Source organism: Lichenostomus cassidix, chromosome 8, assembly GCF_008360975.1.
Source record: "Lichenostomus cassidix isolate B80296 chromosome 8, HeHo_3.0, whole genome shotgun sequence".
NCBI lineage: Eukaryota > Metazoa > Chordata > Aves > Passeriformes > Meliphagidae > Lichenostomus > Lichenostomus cassidix.
Window position 1 is genome coordinate 8,783,632 of NC_139489.1, and position 13,878 is coordinate 8,797,509.

Here is a 13,878-nt window from a genome sequence, read left to right on the forward strand (position 1 = left end):
AAGGCAAACCTATGGCTAATGCAGAAATCAGGCCGGAGTAGCTCTGGAATCAACAACAATCAGTTTATGGCAGGCAGTGAGACACACCTATGGGGCACTGAGAGGTTTGTTCTTTCTGGTTTCTTTTCCTGCCTCTTCAGAAAAAGGACAGAGAAGAAGACAAAGACAGAACCATGCATGTCATAAGGAAGCAGCTGATTCTTCCACAGCTACATCCTGGCTTCCTCATTACCTTTATTTCTATACAGAGAAGGGGATAAACTTCAGAAAATAAAGTCTGAGGATAACTAAGAATGCTTGCCAGCCAACCATACACTCTGGATTTTGGTTTACCATATTAGAAGCTCCATAGACTGGAACTGGGCATCTTCTTATTAGAGAACAACACTTAATTTTTGTGCTCTTCCTGTCATAAGAAAGAGAGCTAGACCGCAACAAAGGAAGATGAGAAAAGGAAGTCTGAGGTCTGCAAACAGTAACTGAGTTTTAATTGGCATGCCACAAGCACAGCTTGTTATTTAGGAGTCTTTACCAATGTCCTCCTTAAGAACTTTCTTTAGCTCCGTTGACAAAAGAGGCACAGGAGAGAATTACCCTAAAGTCAACCCTAAAGAACATCACAGAACAGGTGGCAGTAAGCATTTATGTTACCAGATGGTTCCTGATCTTCTAGAAGCTAGCAGCACTCCATCCCTCCTTTGATAAGAAGAAGCAAGGACATTTACAGAACATATTTGGCTATGATTAATCTATATTTGCCTTTATGGAATGTGAATAGTAAAAACTACACTTGATTGCAAATGCAATCTGCATTGCTAGCAATAATTCCATTTGATTCTGTTTATTTGCTTGAATTTTGAAAATAAACTTCCATCTTCTTCAGATTAAGTTTCAACCCTGCTTGTAGGTTTTGACATGAAGTTAAGAAAAACAGCTTTGAGTGTTGTGAGCTGTTACTCACAGGCTCCAAGGAGAGGGGAGCTGCAACAGAGCTGTGATCAGCAACCTGAAAGTCAGAGCTGTACAGAAAACTCAGAAGCAAAGTGCCAACTGAAGTCCAAAAGCTTTATTCTTCACTTGTCAATCAAAAGGGAAGACTCACGGCAGAAATAATTAAAGAACACCAAACTGTTCTGCAGTCTACATACAGCGCTCATCACAACAGAGGTACTGCACTGCCTTTACTAGCACTGATGTCACCTAAAGGGAAAAGAAAAGAAAAAATGTATTATATTTGAAGCACAGAAGTTCTAATTAGGAAAAAAAGAAAGATCTCTTCAGTTTCCAGGCTTGCCACGCAGCAAGGAAAGCATGGTAACAGCTTCTCTGCAGCTGTGGAGACAAAATAAATCTGAGTAGCACTCTGGTGTTTGGCCAGTTTCTCCCTGCTGGTGACTGACTGCTTTCCAAAAAAGAACAGGGTGAGAAGTCAGTGGAAAAGATCCTTTGCCATTCCTTCCAAGAAAAAAAGGAATCAAAACACAATGACAACACGAAAGGAGTAATAAGCTTTCTAACCTATCGTTTGTAAGTAGTCTTGGACCAATTTGCATGATTTTACTCATAGATGGAGGAGAAATATCCACATATGCATAATGTTACAAAATCCTCTCTCATATGACACACCCAGCTGTGGTAATGCAATCCCCAAAATTGTAAAAAGACAAGTATCAGAGTAGTGAAGAAGGAAACTTGTCTGCAATTACACTATTCCAGGCTGCTGCCAGAATATTACCTGGGTTTGGCACACACTCCAGGAACAATCAAGAGGGAAAAGCACAGAGTTCTAGAAGCAAAAGAACTGTGTCTTCTATTCCAACCAAAGCTTAATTTAACATTTCAAATTCTTCTACATGGAAAAGAGATCAGATAGTAGAGAATTTTTACTGCCTGTGCTAGCACAGGCATATTCCCCAGCTGAAAGTTGGCCATTAGACAAAACAAGCGTTGAAATAAGATGTCGTTTAGTTTTCTAACGGCAGGAATAATTAAATATTGGCAGAGCTTTCAGACGAGGTGACAAACACACCGTGATCTAAGGCTAAGATAAGATCAATCTCTAGGAGAGATGTTTTAATTTGTCTTTCAGGTAAGCTCCACAGACTGCACATGAGGGGAAATCACATTGGATAACCTCAGTATTCCATTTTGGCTTTGGGACATAAAGATCAATAAAGTCCCAAAGACAGAGAAAAAGGAGTATTTTTGCTACTCTCAGAAAGCTTGTAGCACTATAGTTCCAAGAGACAGTCATTGTTAAATGAATTGATTGCAAGTCTGCTTGTTCAAAGCTCAGGAACGACTTCCTACCCGAGCAGAAATTACTAAATGTACTGTCTGGGGAACACACAGGATCTCCCTTCTTCAGGTAGGTCAACATTTACAGCTGGAGGTAACCCACTGCACTGACTGCCCTAAAGAAAGGGCTCTCCAATACAAATCTAAGCTGGACTAAAGAGGTTTTTGGCCTTTCTCTGTACTGTTTGCAGTTTTCCTGCTGGCATCAGCTGAACATTTCCTATACAACAGACACAGCAGGGGAGCCTTCAGGTTTAGCAACATTTCAGTCCAGCTCTTCATGAGCAGCAGCTGAGTTAAGCTCTGTACACAACAAATGGTTCCATCTACCCCAAAATCCTGCCTCTACAACTTGCAGTCCCTCTACCAGCCCCTTAGACTGCTTGTTGAGATTCTGCTACTATTCTCCCCTTCATCTCTTACTAACTAACAAAGCCACAAAGTCTTGTGATCTACTCAGATATCCCTCCATGGTCAACCCCAGCAAGAGAGGGAAGCTTGTCAGAAGTGATGGGGTCTGTTTCTGTTCCCTCACCTTGCCACATCTCCAAGCAAGCACCCCTGGGTAGCACTCACTAGTTCCCTGCATGCCTTTAGAGCAGGAAATGTCATCAGTGATGCTCAGTACTCAGTATTGGCTATTTTTACTCTCTGACTCTCAACCTCCATCCCTCTAGAGCTGCCACAATACTTCAGTTTTCCTCACATCTGTTTATCATCCCTCTGCTTTCAAAGGAAGACAGCATTTAGATTTGTTAGGGACACGTTAACACCCACTCCTCATGGAAAAGAACTTATAAAAATAACAAAGGCATTCCATACAGACAAGCAAAACGAAGCATCATGTATTTGCCCAATTCCAATGTTTTCCTAGATTATAGCTGATTTCAGGTGTTTTCCTCAGGTGGATCCAGTCTACCTATTAAATGATTTTCAGTCCTAATCTCCTCCTTTGCAGCTATTACATCCCTTGGGGGAAAATAAAAAATACATGCATTTCCTTTTGCACGAGGATCCACCTCTTGTAAAGCCTGAGTCATCACTTGATACTAGAGGAAACAGTGATTTGCTGTTTGCTACCTACCCTCTGCAGACCAACCACAGTCTTGTATAACTCCATCACAGCCCTCTACAGCCATCTCTTCTAGAAACTGGAGAATCCTTTCTATGAGGACTTCGTCTTCTACCTGAAGCAGAAAATGCTAATAAAAGCAACTCTGACAAATATTGGCTATGATCCATGTGAAATCTTTCACTATAAATATCACAATGCTGAAAACCAGCTATGTCAGCATGATAAGGAAACAGATAGTGCTTGAAATATGCCTCTGGATGAGGGTGACTATCATTCATAAGCAACAATCACTTTCACCTCAACTTCCCATTTTTCTCCTTCAATGCAGTCAGCAAATGTACAATGATTAAGATGCTCCTTTATGGAAATCCAAGTGGGCTGTGTTTGACAAAGACACCCTCACTCAATGAAACTAAACTGTTGCGGGGTAAGGACAATTCAGTCATGAATTAATGACTGATGAACAGGAAATGAGTTGAAGCAATTGGCTTTTTTCCCAAAACAGAAGGATCACCAGGGGAGTCTCACAAGGATCTCTTCTGGGATCAACACTTTCCATATTTTAAAGCAAAATCTAGCAAAGAAGCTTGACACTTACGTGACAGAGTTTGCTGACAATGCTTAAAGTTACCAAAGGTTGCAAAAGCAATGGCCCAAGGATCTGAAGAAGACTGTAATGATTCTGCTTAAGTGAGCTGTAAAATAGCAGATAAATGTAAAGTGATGCATAGTATAAAAAAATAAAAGCTTCTGTACACAAGGACAAATTCCAAACTAGTTATTACCACTTAAAAGAGTGACTGGAGTTATCACAGCTCCACAGAAGTGCCAACTCACTGCTTAAAGATTGCCAAGAAAAAGCAGGCAGAAGATTAAAGAACAAAACCTAACATGCCAAGTTTACTGGGTGGCATACACCAAAATACTGTAGCTGGTCCGGGTTACTGTAACCCTACCCTGTTCCTCAGATTCCTGCATCACTGTCTCCCATCAGGAACACCTGCAAAAGGTGAAAAGAAGACAGCAAGGACAATCAAAGGGGTAGAGTCACTTCTGAAATGCCTCTGGAACAGACACAAGCAAGGGATGGTAAATTAAAGTCATCAACCCCTAAGTCACACAGAATAACACGGATTCTCTTTTTCACTGCCTCTTCCAATACAAGAAGTAATAAGCAATGCATGAAACCAAGCAGGGAGAAAGTTTAAAAGCAAACAAAAATAAGTGTTTTTTCCACACAAAATGTGTTTAAGCCCTACAACTCAGCCACAGGATGTTGTGGATGCTACAAGCATACATGGCTTCAAACACTGATTGGACAAATTCATAGGAGAAAAAACCCACTGGGGGCTCTAAAAACAAATATCACCTCTGGTTCCGGAAACCTGTGAGCCACAAATTACTGGAGGCTGGGAGAGGCATTTCCTCAATACACACTATACTTTTCTCCAAGCATCTGTTTTTGGCAGCTCGGAGAGGCAGGACACTGGGCGAGAGGGATCTTTAGTGCCACCAAGTACAGTCATTTTTACATTCTTGCGCAATTCACAAGAAAGTGCAAACATTAATCGTATGTATGTCGGAACCATAAGCACAGCAAAGGACCAGATTTTCAAAGGCCTTAAGGTCAGTACAGTGATTAGCTGCTGCAGTCACAGCTTGATAAGGACTTTCTTCAACACTAGAGTAGCTTAGCCTCTCCCAGCCACAGACTTGTGCAAATGTATGGCAAACAAAGAGATCTGAATTTAATCCAGAATGGTTTGTTGCAGCTGTGCACACTGTTGCACTGGCACTGCTGAAGGCATGTTAGAGGCTTGGAAACAACAGGGCTACTCAAATCAGAAGTGGCACCAAAGGAAATACCTGTCAAGCTACAAGCTGGATCAGTGAAAATGGAGTATCTCACAGCCTTTTGCAACTCAGAAGGCCTTTTTTACAACACACACACTACCAACAACCAACATTTAAATAAACACTGAATTACTGCTATTAAAGACAGAAATGCTGTTTGTTGCATTTGTCCAACATACCCATTTATTTGCAGTTGTTTACACACTTACAAAACCTCAAATGACAGACAAAAGAGAGGGGGATGAGAGGCTCTCCTTAGAAGTTTGGGGGGCTTCTCACACATGGCTGAGTAGAAGCTTTCTCAACTTGAGCTGAAAAATTCCTCCTCCATCACACCAAACACCTGTCAGCACACAAAGATCTGCTCTCACAAGTCACATCAGGTCCTAGTCAGAGCACAAATTAAACACAAATTGGCACTATCCCCCATTAAAAAGCCTTGTGCATCTCAAAAACTGACACTTCTGAATTTGCAGCCTTCCCTGGTTTGCAGCATTGGGGCTGTTTTGGTGAAACTTCCCAAGTGTTCAATACATTATTCCAAATCACAGAATATTCCGTATGCACGATTTGTAAGTTTCGTTCACAACTACCGAGAATGGAAATAATTTCCTTCAATTTCCATGTCAATATCATTAACAATGTGTCAACACAGTACAACAAACACCTTGCTATTGCACTTGGTAGCTCTACAAATCTGCCCATGTAATGGACAGCTGGGAAGATACCAAGTGACCTCTTCTGATTTTAGATTTTTCCTGAATAAAGACTGTAGCATTCCTTAATTGTTTCAGGAAAGAATAAACATCAAAAGCAGCAGCACCTCTTAACCACCTGGCTTAACAAAGCACCAGAGAATAAAATAATAGATGTCTCTTCTTCAAGGGCCCAGTCTGATAAATGTGTATTCGAGAGATATCCACTAGTCAAAGACAAAATCCAAGGCTCCTATAATTGAAGAAAACGCAATGCAGCTTTTCTAGAGAAAAACAGCTAAGAAATTATTTTAAAAAGAGCATAAACCTGTGCACCTGCAACAATGACGTAAACTTAAGACACCTTTTTGACAAAGAACCTAGTTTTTCTCTTTGCTCCCAAAAATGGCAAAACAGAGATCCCAGGAATCTTCATACTTGTGATACTTTCTCCTTCTCTTCAAATAAACAAAAAAAAAACATTAGTTCTCACCTACGTTTTTCATCTGCAAAGTGTCATCCCCCATTTTTATCTCTTGCAAAGCTAGGACTATCAAAACCAAGTGTTGATGATCCTGAACTTTGGTTCAGGATCTCTCTGGTCTCTCATTCTTGTAATCCTGAGCACCAACCAGTAGATCCTATTTTTGTGGCTATGAAAGACATAGAAGTGGACATACTGAACTTACACACTCTCACATGTAACAAGCCTGTGCATTTTCAAGTCTCTGCAAAGGTGTGTTTCCTAAATAAACCACTTCTGGAATTAAGACCTAAAAATGCTGGGAAATGCATGCTAATTACCATCACGGTCAGGAGTGACCTACAGAGGGTTACTAGAAGGATGTGTTCGGTGATTAGTAAGAGCAGTCAGCACACAGCACACACCCGATTTCACCGCATCCTCCCTCGCCCTCCCCGGCACGCGGCACACTCCCGGCGCGGCGGCTCCCGCACCACTCTCTCTCTCACTCCCGCCACGCCGTCAGCAGTGACACGGACACGCCACCGCTGCCACCCTTCCCTCTTCGGGGGCATCTACCTGCGGCAGCGCACGGAGGCTGCGAGGATGCTCGGAGGCTGCCGCCGCCCCGCCGCCCCGCCGCTCCCGCCCCGCGCCCCTCCCGCTCCCCCGGCCGCTCTCCCGCCGGAGCGCCGCGGAGCCAGCCCGGCCCGGCCCGCCACGCGGGGCGCGTCTCCATAACAACGGCGACCCCCGCCCCGCGCCCCGGCTTTACCCGCTCCGCCGCCCCCGCGGCCCGGGCGTCCTCCGGCTCCTTCCTGCCGCCGCCCCCCAGCAGGGCGGCTCTGCGCTCCGCCGCGCTGCCGGACACCGCCCGCCCGGGCTCCCTCCGCGCCGGCGGCGGCGGCGCCGCTTTGTCCCCCCGAGAGCGGCCCTTCCTCATCGCGGCGGCTTCTCCTTCTCCTCCTCCTCCTCAGCGGCGGCGGCACGGCCGGGGTCCCATGGCGGGCAGGGCGGGCGGCGGTCACGGAGCGCCGGGGCGGCGGGGCGGCCGCGGGCACCTGCGCGCGGGGCGCGCGGGCGCGGACATGCCGCGCGCTCCCGCTCCCGCCGCCTGTCAGCGAGCGCGGCCGCCGCGGCACCGCCCCCCCTCCCGCCCCGCGTGCCGGCCGCTATCGCGAGAGCAGCGGGCTCGCGGCGGGGAGGAGCGAGACTTGGGGGCACTGAGGGCGGGTGGGCGGGAGAGCTGGGGGGTGGTTGTGCTGTCCGGCTGCAGGTAGGGCTGTCCGGCCAGCGGGGACCGCTGTGGCCCCAACAGCCTCTGCGTGCATGCCAGAGCTGCCTCACAGCAGGAGAATGGGAGGTGTGATGCGCCATGCGGGCGTGAGGGCAGCGCTTGTGTCCCACAGAGTCAGTTTCCCTCGCTGGCGATACTCCAGCGCCCCTGGATGCAGTGAGTGCCACGTGCTCTGCGGCGATCCTGCTCGAGCTGGGAGGTTCGACCAGATGACCACTGTGGTCCCTTCCAACTTGAACCGCTGTAATTCTACAGTTCTGCGATTCTTTGAATCACAGAATGAGCCTTGCATGCAGACGGCTCTGGAATATCCCCAGGGAGGGAGACTCCACAATCTCTCTGGGCGATCTGTACAAGTGTGTGGTCACCCGCAAAGTTCTTCCTCATATTCAGGTAGAGCTTTCTGTGCGTCATCCTGTCCCTGTTATCACGATACAGGATTAGCTCAGATATCCAGCAGAATCCAGCTTCCCAGTTAATAAACTTAATTGTCCCTGAAAATGCTGGGTGGGCGCAGGACCTTCCCGCTGGTGGTACACGTAGACAGTCGCACTGGACAAATGCCCCAGAGTTCCTCCAGCAGGACACAGTGGGATCCAAGCCCAGCCCTGCAGTGCTCAGGTGAGTGGAGCCTCTCTGGGCATCATTCATCCCTCTACAGGAGCTCTGAGCTGCAGAAGAATGTTCACCAGCTGTGCTCCTCCGCTTCTTACAGGATGGATTAAGATGTAGTTCACCATCTTCTCAGCAGAAAAGACAAACCTTCAGAGATTCATTACTGCAATGAGTAGTCAGAGAATATCATCGTCTTGTGTTTCATCTCAATAATTCACATCCTCTTGGCATTTTTGTCTTTGCACATTATTTCCTGAGGGTTTAAGTTACCAGTTTCTGCATTCATTTTTCACAAAAGCAACTTCAAAGTTTGGGGTTTTTTTCTTCACTATTACATAGTCAGGAACTTTGCTGCTGCAGAAAAAATAACTCATTTTCCTTTTTTACCAAGCTGAAAAGGCTTATACATCTTCAACCAGGAAATTTAATTGTATAAATTTTTTATTTATTTTGTACAGAGAAAGCAAAAATACACTTCCCAACGATTTATTGAGGTAGAAGAGTGGGAGCATTTTTAAGTAATTATTAATTTTTAAATGCTTGCTGAAAACTATTTCAGGATGCAGGATTAGTCACAGAGATCTTTTTCCATCATAATTGTATATGCTGGGGATGGACAACCATGTGGAACTTCCCAGCTGGGAATCCTGCTCTAACTAAATGTAAATAATGCAAATTTATGGAATCTTGGCATCCTTGTTAATGTGAGTCTATTAGGATGGCACAGTGCCTCGTCATAATTTGGCTGGATCTTTGCCCTGTTGCAACACAGATGCCAATTAGCTATTTGTTGGTTATGGCCTGTGGGACACCTTGCTCTGGCTCACACCTGTTCGCTTCATGTGCTAGAAAGGAATTCATGTGTACAGGAAAAAACATCACAGTGAGGATATGGATAACGTTACCTATCTAACATATTAAACAAATAAACATATTAGAAACAAATCTTCAGTTGTTAGACAGAATTGCAAATAATTGCCTTCTGATTTTGTCTTTTAATAATAAAAATCTTTTATCTCTCCAACTCAAGAAGTCATTTGAGGGTTAATAGGACATTTTACTTGTGAAGAGATTGTGTTTGGTTTGCTTCTGGCTTATTTCCTTCTCTGTTTAATCCCTGTTTAGTATTTTGGACTCAAAATGTCTTTCCAGTATTTTTGAAACAAAAGAACAGTGAGGTTTCATGTTAACAGAATAGGAAAAATACTCCTCATTTTACTCTTTCTCCCACAATTTTTCCATTTACATTTGTCACTGAATATGACCTGAATCTGCAGACCAGTCTGAGTGACCTGATTTTTCTTTTCCATATGAGCTAGTTTTCGGTACTTTTTTTCAGCTTTAAATAAAAGTGAACAAATCATGAAAGACTTTGAGGGAAAAGGGGTACAGATGAATGAGGCAGAGCATAGCATGGTGCCACATCCATGCTCAGGTGTTTGTCTCCAGAAGTCTTTTGTCACATCAAAAAAAGATAGAAGAGTAATTAATAAAGGCTTATAAAAGGGATGATTCTTATGTTATCCAGTCTGACTAACACAGAGCAGGGCACCACAGAGAGTCTGTGTAGCTCATGTGCTGATACTCTTTGTAATAATGTAATAATGCAGTTTCTCTTTGTAGTTCCAGATATTTCCTTTCCCTAGCTTTCACCTTGCATTTTCTTCATTAAAAAGGTCTCAGCATGCCCTTCTGATTCAGAAGGTATCTGGAATGATACTATCAGGAAAAGTTCCCACCCATTCTTCTCTAGCTGGTTTAAAGGGACTTTGGTAAGGCAGAACACAGTCTACTTGAACTCACTACACAATGTTTTCTGGAATGACAAATTCCTCTGCAACATTTTTATGACTGCTTAGCACACAGCTACAGCAATAATTCCTGGAGCTGGAATAGAGATATGCAGCCTGAAGCTCTGAGGTTAAAACCTCTTTATTCCAAACAGAATAGAAAATGCTAAACAGTAGAAGTCATTTTGCTGAGCATGAGAATTTCCTCTTCAAAATGAAATACTTAATCATTTGAATTCCTATTAAATTTGACCATTTGGCAAAATCAGTGCCACCCATAACCCAGCTGATCACCTGTTTCCAAGGCAGAGCTGTATCACTAATGCCACCAAACAAGTCTATCACTGCATCCTGTCATTTGTCATTCCACTCACACTGTAGACACAACCTTCCCTCTCAGTATTTGTGCTCTGTACGAGACAGAGGAAATGGCTTTGGTTGTTCTGCATGTGAATCTGTCACGCACTTTCTGTTAGTGACCCAGTTCTAATGGTATTCACAGACAAGTTTTGGGCTTTACACTGGAATACTAATGCTTGGCAATTGGCAATGTGCAGTCAGGCAGGAGGAAGGCACAGGACTGCGGCATGTGGTGCTGTACCTGCACAGAATGTCAGTAATGACAAGTAATTAACAGGCTGCATGTCATCACCATGACTCCTGCCTGTTTCCCCAGCTCCATGCCTGTGACAGCATTCTTTCTTCAAGATTCACCAAAAAAAAAAGAAAAAGAAAAAAAAAAAACCACCAGCATGATACAACTAGAGAATACAAATTATAAGCAAAATACAAAATACAGGTAACAAAGTAGTCCCATGGAGCCTAGTGAGATGTGCTGGGCAAAGCTTTGACTGAGACTAGTCCATAACTCTTTACAGAATGAGGCATCATTTTGTTCAACAAAATTCAAGATCCCTATCCCAGCCCTGCCACACTGGCACTGCATGCTGCCTGCACAGCACGGGACTGCAGCCACAGAGTACAGCTTCCCATCACCATCCCCAAGCTCCATGGAAATGGTAAGAAACAAAGGATTTTCCAAAAGAACATAGGAGAGTTAGTAAATCTGGGACCTTGACACAATCTAGGCAAAATTTACTCATTGTCTGGATCTAGTGAGGTCTGCTATTTGAGAATCACGGAATATTTTGAGTTGGAAGGGACCCACAAGTCCAACTCTGAAGGGAATGGTCCACACAGGGATTGAACCCACAGCCATGGCATTATCAGCACCATGCTCTGACCAACTGAGCCCATCTCAGTCCACTTTAGACATTTGTGTAATTAATAAAAATACTCATAGTTACATAAGGACTTTTTACAGGGAGGTTGTGAACAGTCATGTTTCAAGGCACAAACTAAACATTGAATTAAGGAGGATTAGGAAGAAATTTCTTACTAGCAGGTTTTTCCATAAAAGTGTATTATACCATATATTATTCTGATGCATCTTCACTGGAAACTACCACTGTTTTAGGGACAGACTAATGAAGTAAGCCAACTGACACTTGGATGGCAATTATTAGATCCAGATATAACAAAATTCCAGTCATGACTGGATATGATTTGCTTTCCAATAGTTATTTTCCTTCTTCATATACCATGAAGGACAAGTATCCTTGTTTGCAGTGATGCAGTATGTCAAAGTGACAGCTTTGCACTGCTCTAACCTTGTTCTAGGTATCATGTTTACATCTGATAAGGAAGTAGAAGACATAAATATGCAAATATGTAATAGAAGTTAAAAATTATGGCTGTGAAGTATCGGGAGAGCTTAGTGCAATAGTTAACAGCACTTCCTAGCAACAAAAGCTCATCAAACACATTAGAGCTTTAAAGAGAGGAAGAGACAGTGAATGTGCTGCTTTCACTGTCAACTTGGACTTGATTGTACAGCAATTTCCACAGCAGAGCTGTTACCATGGGTGTTAACAGAGGACAAATTACATACGCACATAAAGACGTATATTTGTGTGTATTTCTGAAAGAGAAAGTTCTTTGGGAAGGGAGAGATATTGGCCAGCAAGAGTAGATTTAGATCCTAACTGTTGTCACCCTTTCTTTGGCACCCAAACAAAGGTGAGATTTAAGAAGGGCCAGTGGGAGGATTACACAAGGTTCTACTGTTACTTACAGAAACACATCCCAAATAGGAGATGACAAATGCAAAACAGCAACCATGGAAATCCAACAGGTGTGCTATGAAGGCTGGCACGGGGATACTTTAAGAGATTTAAGGTGTCTGTGTTGAAAGAGAACAGTCAAAGAGGGCACAGATAGCTGAGAAGGGATTTGGAAGCAAGAACCAGTCTTGGTTGATACAACATAGAGCAGAGCCATTTGAGAGTTGCAGAGAGATGACAATGTAAACAAAGGTACTGGGCAAAAAAATACCTGTTTCATGAGTGTTGTGGTCAATTTTCTAACCACAGAATCATCACAGGACAATGAGTCAAGCTATCTAAGACTAATATGGCATGTATGGGAGTCATTCATCGGAGACACAACATGGGCTTCAACCATGTCCTCCTTAACATTCATCCCTGCAGTTATACTAACAGGAAAAGCTCAGGAATGACTCATCTGGTGGTTTCCAGTCACTGCCTTTTAATATGTTGACCAGTATGAGCTCACTGTTACCTTGTTCTTGCATTATTTGTTTTCTCTATAGACCTGTCAGCTCTTCATTTTGATTACAAGGTGTTCAACAGAACAGTTAAAAAAAACAACACAATGTCAACACAGTGGGGCTCAGAGGCTGGCAGTTCTGACTGAAAGTACTGCCAGTCCTACCCTCACGTGTGTCTCTCTCAATGTGACACCACCCTTTTCTGCCACAAAACTCTTCTTCAGCTGAGCTATAAATTGAAACTGATTCACCCAGAAACAAGGGAGGCAAGGGGGAGCACTAGATTTCTTTTTGCTAGATCAGTTTCCCCATCTGCTTGGGTGCACAACCCCATGTGAGTTGTCTCAGGACAATGGAGGGAAAGGGGCAATACAGGATCAAGGCAGAAAAGGGGGCTGTGGGACATGGCCATGTAGAATCCAGTATTGGCACCAACTACTTTAAAACATTACACCACAACTTTAAGCAGGGACATCTAGGCATTATCTCTATTCAAATAATGAATACTCATAATACAAGTGTAAATTAGAAAAAAAAACAAAATTATATTCCCCTAAGAGGAAATTCATCATTTATAAGTGATTGTAGAAAATTCAATAAAATATTAATGGTCTAAATTCAAAATAAGATTGCAGCTGGTTATTTCTGGAGTACAGGTCAAACTGGACACAGATTTTCTTTGTCACTTGTGAGAGCCCCCTTCACACCAGTCAGGAGCTACCCAAACCAAAGCCCCTTCTTTATAGAAAAACTAGCAGTAGTTGTTAGTGGTTCAAGGAACCCCACAGTAACAGACTAGCAGAATGTAAAAAGCAAATGAAAGACTAGGGCAAAAGAAAAGCATTCTGTTATGCTTTCAAGAGGTGCTTTCAACTCAGAAATAAGCTGAAATAAGTAGGTTTTTGTCCCCTTTAATTTTGAAACGCCTAACGTGAGGCTTAAAATGACATTTTTACAATTCTAATTTTGTTGGTTTGGGTTGTGATTTCTTTTTAAACCTACTATTCATTAAAATATCTGCTTTTTTACCCACCACTGACTCACTCTCTTCATTATATGAAATTACTGCTGCTTTTGTCATTCCTGTGCTGTGTTGGAGAACTAGCTCAGCAACATTTGTACACTCAAATAAAGCAAGTAAGCTTACTTCATTCTGTGATGC

General features: G+C 43.3%; 1 protein-coding gene across 5 annotated transcripts in view; it reads right to left on the reverse strand.

The window, feature by feature from the left end:
* The window catches only part of MAST2 (microtubule associated serine/threonine kinase 2), a 185,366-nt gene extending 177,867 nt beyond the window's left edge, over window positions 1–7,499 (reverse strand). For 3 of the 5 annotated variants that reach the window (XM_085067704.1, XM_085067702.1, XM_085067712.1), the window contains exon 1: window positions 7,161–7,499. In XM_085067704.1, coding sequence (XP_084923830.1) covers window positions 7,161–7,328 — 168 coding nt within the window. In that variant the 5' untranslated portion in view covers window positions 7,329–7,499. The remainder of the gene's footprint in view (window positions 1–7,160) is intronic. The other 2 variants (XM_085067703.1, XM_085067701.1) reach the window with 1 other exon arrangement.
* Window positions 7,500–13,878: the final 6,379 nt, after the last annotated feature.